This window comes from Wolffia australiana, chromosome 14 (genome assembly GCF_029677425.1).
Source record: "Wolffia australiana isolate 7733 chromosome 14, ASM2967742v1".
NCBI lineage: Eukaryota > Viridiplantae > Streptophyta > Magnoliopsida > Alismatales > Araceae > Wolffia > Wolffia australiana.
Genome location: NC_135848.1, coordinates 1,124,578 through 1,132,827, shown reverse-complemented (window position 1 = coordinate 1,132,827; position 8,250 = coordinate 1,124,578). Strand labels below are relative to the sequence as shown.

At 33.6% G+C, this 8,250-nt stretch overlaps 1 protein-coding gene across 1 annotated transcript; it reads left to right on the top strand.

Moving 5' to 3' along the window:
- The first annotated feature begins 2,189 nt into the window (after window positions 1-2,189).
- Window positions 2,190-5,075, top strand: LOC144712193 (tubulin alpha-6 chain). Its single transcript, XM_078586396.1, has 4 exons — window positions 2,190-2,402; window positions 2,482-2,699; window positions 4,283-4,390; window positions 4,879-5,075. Exons 1-4 carry the CDS (start codon window positions 2,267-2,269, stop codon window positions 5,011-5,013), a joined length of 597 nt encoding a protein of 198 aa, XP_078442522.1. The 5' UTR covers window positions 2,190-2,266; the 3' UTR covers window positions 5,014-5,075.
- Window positions 5,076-8,250: the final 3,175 nt, after the last annotated feature.

Here is an 8,250-nt window from a genome sequence, read left to right as displayed (position 1 = left end):
CATTATATTCAAATAGTAAATATGAAATTACTTTTTTATCTTAATCAAAATATAAAATTGGTTGAAATAATCATAAAAATTAAGAAAGGGAGAAGAAATCATAAAAAAATATTTAGCATGTGAAATTAGAAAATGAGAAAAATAGAGATGGAAAATTATGATTTATCAGCATTTTTTTGGCAAGCTTCTGTAAGTTTTTAAGGAAATTAAAATTTTACATGAAAAATATACTTAAAAAATGTAATCCAGATTTTATAAAAAAAATACAATTATCATTTTGAAAACTGAAAAAAACAAACTTTACATAGTTTAAAAAAAGCATTTATGTGCTTCACAAGAACATGCAACTTATATGCAACGGGACTACTATTAGGAGCAAATTTGGCTTCGTGCTCAAGGAAATATTCAAGAAGTTTAGGTATTCTGAAATTTCTATATTAGGGCATATTATGAAAGTCCAAGGACCAGGATCTAATAGAGCTGCTTTATTTCACTCAACGTGTACTCTAAAGTATTAATGGTTTTGCTCAATATGTACTCCATGTCTACTCTAAAGCATTAATGGTTTTCCTCTCTGGATCTATCATTAATTTTCAAGAGCGTCTTGTTGGATATTAACCTGAAAATTTTAGAATATGGTTTTTATGGGCGATTTAATAAGATGTAGTCCAATTACTTAGATACCTTTTGAGGTTAATTTATTTTTTAATCTTCAAAGTTACTTTGAAACTGAAAATATTTCAGTCTATTCAATATCCATATGGGATAAAAATCACCTAAATCAGTGAATGTCATTTTCTCAACATGAAGGCTAATAATGGAAATATAATTAGTTTTTTCCCAAAAATACATATGTGAATGTCTACATAAGTTGGGATAAATTATTAATCCTTTAAAAAAAATTAATTCTATGTATCCTTATGAAGCCACTAATAATATGTTATTTCATTTGCTTATACTGGTTTTATTTAGTGTGCTCATTGGAGCAATCAAAATTGCTTTAGGAAAACCAGAAATGACTTGAATTTTTTGCCCAAATGGTTAGTTCTATCACAACATCATTTACATCCAAATTCTGAAGTTACTATAGTTTTTGGCCGTGTATCTTTAGCATCCCTTTTTTAGGGATCTCTCCATTCACCCTCACAAAATCTATATAAAGGAATTCATATGTAAAAATAGAGACTAAAACAGGATGATTTTTTCCTGGAAACATAGTTCCCTCTAGAAGACTTTCCTCTGTCAGAGTCAACATGGGATGACTTAGCTAGTATCCCAACACAACTGTGTCATCATCTAAGCTCTCATGTTTCAAGTTGACTAATCTCTCAAAACCGTAAATGCATAGACTCATTTTGCAAGGCAGTCTTTTAATAGCACTAAGAGCTCACAACTAAGACTATATACATTATTTTTTAATGTTTTCCACCTGGGACACCACTTCTTTATAATAAAAACCCCAATATCCAGATATGAGCATAATACATCCAGATATTGATATGGCAGAAACATATACTGATTGATGGTACAGATATTGGTTCTGATAAGAATATATGGGAAACTGATATCCAGCACCATCATCCACCACTGTCACAACCCCTTTGACATCCTTCCCAACATCTGATATCCAATAGTATCATCTTAAACTGTCTTTATTTTCCCAGATATCAGATATCGGATTATCCGATGTCAGGTATTGGGACAGATTAGGTGCGAAAACTAGTGCCATGTATAAACATATTGATACTTGTATAGTTATATAAAAACCAGGAAAAATATAAATGACATACATCAGAAATGGGTAAGCAGATACATCAGTTGCCACAAAATATTTAGAGATATCTAAAATATAGATGTATAGCTAGTGTAATAGATATTGGATAGATAATCAGATTGAGAGATTGGGTCCATTTTTTGTGTTCATAGTATGTCAAAACAAAAAACAAACCACAAACATACAAAAACTATGCTGACATGTTATTGGTTTGGCGATCTGATAAGCTTTTACTTCAACTTAATTCATGTACTTTATTTTCCCAGAAAATAATTCACATATAACTAGATATTTGAAGATGGGTAGTTGATTCCATGGCTTAATTTACTTGTGGCCAGGACCGGTGGCTCCTACAATGAATCCTCTGCCCCACAAATTATTTAATTGTTTATTCCTCAAGAATAAAACTCTTCCTTGCGCTCTTGTCAGGGGATCTCCGTCTACAATTCTCTCAAGCATCGCCCTCGTTTCTTGAAAGGGAAAGGAGAATCCATGGCCGGCTTGCAGATTGTCAGACCCAGTTCGTCCCCTGTTCTTGGGCTCAGAGTCGGTTTCCCCACTCGGCGATACCCCAATTCCATTCCGATCTTCCGCTGCAGCCGGCAAGATAACGACTTCACCGCTGACGGTAGAGTTTTCTTAATTTGAAGAATTTTCTCTGAAAAAATCGTTTTTTTTGGGGATTTGATCGTGGGTTTTCTGGGCAGGCAAGAAGGAACCGCCAGAGTCGCTGTTTATGAAGGAATTGAAGAGGAGGGGGATGACGCCGACGTCTCTATTGGAAGACTCCGCCGCTGGACGGTCTCCCTACCAAGAAGAGAAGGATTTGGTGAAGAAAAAGGGGATCGTGTCATCGGCAGAGCTCGAGAATTCTTTGTCGAACCAGCGCGAGAGATCCATGGCGCTGAACAGTGAAGGACTCGAGGTCGGTCGAATTTCTTTCTTTTTTCTTTATATTTTCTTCGCCTTTTTTGTGTTCATGTCAATAAGAACAGGACCCATGCGATAACTAGATTTTTGTTCCATATTTAGACCCACTAGCTGATCGTAGCATTAGAGTGGAGATTTTCTATGAATTTCTAATTGGATCTTCCACCACAATTCGATACTTTGGTCCAATTTAGAACGGTAATGGATATGAGGAGTTTGTAGTATTTGATTATTGATTTAATTGTGCGAGTTCGATTTATTATAAAGTTTCCCTATTTTCTGAAATGGTTTGGAATCCATATCTTTTGCTCTCTGAGGGGAGAAATTGTTTTCTTTTTGGCTGGCGTGAAATGAGTGATTCTAGTTTATGTTTCGCTTTCTTGTTACATGTCTCGTTGATACTCTTCATGTTTCTTCTAACCATATTTTTTATGGACAGTGCGGTTATTTAAGATCTAAAACTCCAACGTTCTAGCAATCTACTATCTGTTGTGATTATTTTAGCAATTCAAGTATGTGACTTCGGTGTGGAACTAAAAATCTAACAATTGTTTTTCTTTTGGCTGGGTAGTTTTTTTGGCTGGTGTGGATGGGTAGTTCTTTTTTTTGGAAAACGTGGATGAGTAGTTCTACCTTGAATGAGATTTGTAACGATCCCCATGGATATCTAACAAAATCAAGAGATAAGATGAGGGAGAGAGAGGAGAATTGGAGAGAGAAGAGGAAAACGAAATAGGAGAACAAACCCTCAAGAACTTCCGAATCGGTAGTTCTTGCCCTCATGACACCCGTATGCAGCTGCTCGTGCCAAGAAACCACAAAATGATCATTCATGAAGTTCCCCTAATGACCTTACAAAGAGGTATTTATGACCCTGCGATTTTCATGAATCGGATATTTTTTCACCCTAAAGCTCAGTCATTGACTGGGTTTTCTTTGTAGAGTCCTTATCTGGACTCTAAGAAGATTAACTCCAATTTCATGGCTCGTTATTACTCTTCAAGATCATGTTTCTTCTAACCATGCTTTTTTTTGTATGAACCATGTGGCCTGCAATGATCTTATGTACCTAGGCTCTTATAATCTACTGTTCTTTTTTTCTTCCATGAAAAAGAATCTACTGTTCTTTGATAATTTTCAGACACGTGCCTTCCTAGTGGTGTTTGGTGTCCATGATGAGGATAATGAGTGGATGATAATGATGATGATGGGGTTATGGTCATTGCCGTCTGTTGAGCATGAATCATTCATCCATGCAAAAAGACTGATGATGAGTGAATAATGATGATGACAAGTGTGTCAATATGTTGATGATGGCAGAGGATGATGAATTACTTGTAAGAGATACAACTGCATAATCTGAATCTTCCAAATTAAGTGAGAAATTTATCCCTAGCCAATTAGTGCCCAAACTTTTGATCTTACTCGCTGAAACACCGTTGAAGAATTCTGCGTTGATTTCCGTTTTCATGGTATCCAGTGCATTATCGCTTTGTACCCTGTGATTTTTTTATTGTGGACGGGATCATTTGTTCTTCATTTTTTATGCAAGCTATTTTGCTCGTGTGATAATTTCAGGGGTTAATTCCCAGAGGCAAACTTCTCCTTACTCTTGGAGGAACATTTTTCCTGGCCTTTGGACCTTTGATACTCGTCACTGTCGGATTTTTTGCAGCTCTGTATTTTGTAAGTTTCTCCACCGTGTTAATAACTATAAATCATGGGTTGCTTTGTGCTCACTGACCTGAGTTATATGCACAAAACATGAGTTTATCTGCTACCAGGTTATTAGCAAATTCATATTTTCTTCAATGTTTGAATGATTCCAACTGTCATAATCACCTTATTTTAGATTTTGCGGTTTTTTTTATTAATTACAATGGAATTTCCACTTGCGGATTAGGCATTTATTTTACAACATAATAGATCAAAATGTCCAGTTTAAAATTGAGCTGATTTCCTGTTGCTTTAATCATGTACTACTTTTCTTTGTTCTTGTTTCAATTATTATTTTATAGAATCTTAAAAACTCATAATTTTTTTGGTTATTTCGTAACAGTACATTACTGGGCCTGATTTGAAGTTACAATTTTTTTGTCATTTAAGCCTTGTTTCTGACCGAATGGATTTTTTTCTCTTCTCATCATAATTTTGTTACACGTCCTCTCTTGCAGTTCTTTGGGACGAGCTTTGTCCATGATGCCAGCAAACTGCACATCAAGCCACCAGCCTATGTGGACCCTTATGCTCTGCTGGAGGAGGAAAGGTTGTCTCAGGTAGCCCCACGTCTAGACTCACCTACCAAGTGACATTTATTTACCAGACTGAAGCTGTAAATTCTGCCATTTAGATAAATTATTTGGCACCTTTATATCTGGTTTTATGTTCACTGATATATTTAATTGATAAAGGGTCTATCAATACAATACAATGTTATAGCTCGTCACTTGTGGGGAGCTGTTGTAGAGCAGTAAGTGTCCATGATCAAAATTTAGATCTATATAAGGAAGAATATACAAGTAAGAGGCTTTAGTGGTGAAATTAATATTTCTGTTAAAGATGACTTGAGAGGGTTTATAAATTATCTCTGTTGTATTAACATCATACACTCTCAAGATATTATGTCATTGCATCGTTCAAGACTTCCAATTTCAGTGATATTTTAGCTGTATAAGCTGAGGTTTTATTATGACAACTGACTTGAATTAAAATAATTATAGTAACATAATATTACACAATTTTGCTAAGCTGGAAAATAAATCATATAACCTAGGGTTATAAGATAACTGGAAGAGTGGTGAATGTATATTATATTATTAGGACTCAGCTGACTCAAAACCAGGAAACAAGTGAAGAATTAAGGATCATCATGGTAACTTGTACTTAAGCCTTGATATTCTAATAATTTCATTCATTTGATCTTAAAAAAAGTACACTGAATTACATATCTGCTTAATTCGAAAGAAATCAGAATTCAACTTTAACACACTAACTATTATGATAGGTTGTATAATCCATATTTGTGCGTGATACATTTATGTACATGTTTTCTCTCTGCATCTTCCATAAATCATGATGTAAGCCTTTTCCTTTTTGAAGCTTAATTGATTTATGAGTATTTTGTCAAAAATAAAAGAAAAGTAAATGAATGAAGAGTATCTACCTACCAAACTCTTCTGAGAAGTTAACCATTTTCATAAAGTGTTTAGCCAATGTATCTCAGATACAAAGGAGCCCATTGACATAATTTTATAGATTAGCCATTCACATATCTACGTCTTTTTTAAGTTCATTGAAGTAAATCATATTCATTATATTCACATATGATAACAATAATGAAGTCCAAGGATATGTACAATGATGAGTGGGATTATGGTTAACAGGCAGGCCTTTATTTCTTGGTTTCAATAGGACTCCTTACGAACGTTGTTTCTATCTGAAAATTCTTATTCATAGGATATTTGAGGGGAATACCTGAATATGTAGATAGAAAATCACGATCTACTTTCAGTACCATTTGTATGGAGACACTAAGGAAATATAATTGGTCATCTTAATGGAAAGAGTTCACTAAATTGGTCTCTATAAATCCATAAATAGTTTTTAACATAATTTTTTAACTAGAGGTATTGAGTTCATTATTAGATCTAAGAAATTAAAGCTAAATTTTACTTCTCAATACTTCCTGCCTATGGGTTCAACCCTTTCCCACCCTGTGATCATAAGGAAATTTATAAATATTGTTGAATAAACCATAAGCATAAATATTCCCTTCATACTATAAAAACGATTCTATTTACTTTTTGTTATGCTTATTAGTCAAAGGAAATTAGCAATTGGTTTGGTTTAATGTTGTTAATTCTCACTGTGAGATAATGAAGATCAAATATCTAAGATTATGTCCTCATATTTAAATTAAGTGTGTTATGACACAGGCTTTAGACCTTGTTGGGTTGATGCCTGGTCATTTTTCTTTCTTATTTTTTTAAGATTATGGCCTGTTGAGCCATGATATATCTCCTTGTCCAGCCGGCCTGGCCTGCATGTGACCTCGAAAATGAGTAAGATGCGAATCCCATATCAAATAAATTTAAAAAGTATTTTGATACAAATCACACACATGTATTCCTATTGAATTAATTAAATCCATTTCCCCATGCGTGTGCATGGGCCACGCTGTCTGTATTGGACCTCAATTCTGGGGCTTCTATGTAGGCCTCAAAATCTGGGGATCAATTGGCTCCTTGCCGGTGATGATGCTTGCGTGCTAACAGTCGTTGGCCTTCGGCTGGCTTAAGTGCTACTGTACCTAGTTGGCTCAAAGGTTGGTACTTCAGCTAAAACCCTTTTTTCCTTCTTATCTTGTTTCTTTATTATTTTAAGTTAAATCCATTCCTTAAAATTATAAAAAATTCACTCAAGAGAAGAATTAGGATCATTGATATGTTCCAGTGCATTAAAATTCACAATGTTAAAACACACTTTGTATGAAAAATAAGTGGGCCTGTAAATTTGGTGAAAATCATCATAATAAATGTAAATATAACACAATGGCTCAATTAATGCATGAAAAATAGTTTATCATTAAAATGATACTAATTAAAACATAATGATGCAAAAATAGCCTTAAAATAATAATAATTGCATGTATCAAAATGGATTAGTCGGCACCCCATGGCATAGAAATTTGACCTATTAATAAGGTTAACTCGACCCTTGATTAACTAATCTGTAAAATCGGTATCCTTGATCAATAAGGTTTGTCCATAAAGGTTATTGGGTCATTAAAAGAAGACTAATACATTGTCCTTGAGGATCACACACATAAGAATTTATGGATGTTGATTTGTATACTTAAGCTGTATTGACTTTTGCAAAAAGTTGCAAAATAAGTATAAATATAGGGACCACCCATTTTTCCAAACAATTCTCAAAATTTCCTTCCGTATAGTGAGACTTGATGGATATATGATAAAATATATCATCATAAGGATAGAAGATGATCAAGAAGAGTTCCAACAATGCATCGATCGTGAAAACGGAACAAAATTCCAGAAAAGGTGATGAGATCAACTTTGAATTTCTAGTTCTATCTGATCTGATTTACATTTATTATTTTGCATTTATTTATCTAAAATATTAATCAATCCCAATAAAAATCCCAAAACCATGAAAGAAGTACGCTTTTTGTGTCAAGTGGACCAATATTTTGAAAGTATTTTTATTTCTTGTAACTGGCATACTTTCAATCCATTTATATGACATTATCATCACTTTCATGCATCTGAATTAATGGAAAGTTTTATGTTATAATTTATTTTATATAATTTTTCAATTAATCATTTATAAACATATTTTTTAATTTTAATCTCAAATTATTATCCATGATTCTTGTTTTCATGGGTTTTCAAGAATTTGGATTTTTTTTTGAAATTTTTGGCGTATATTTCATAAAAAGTAATAGGAGAAGAATGCCTCTTTTAAATATTTATCTGTACTTATTTGAGGAATTTTTTGCTCATGAAATCTGGTATTGCATCTTAGGT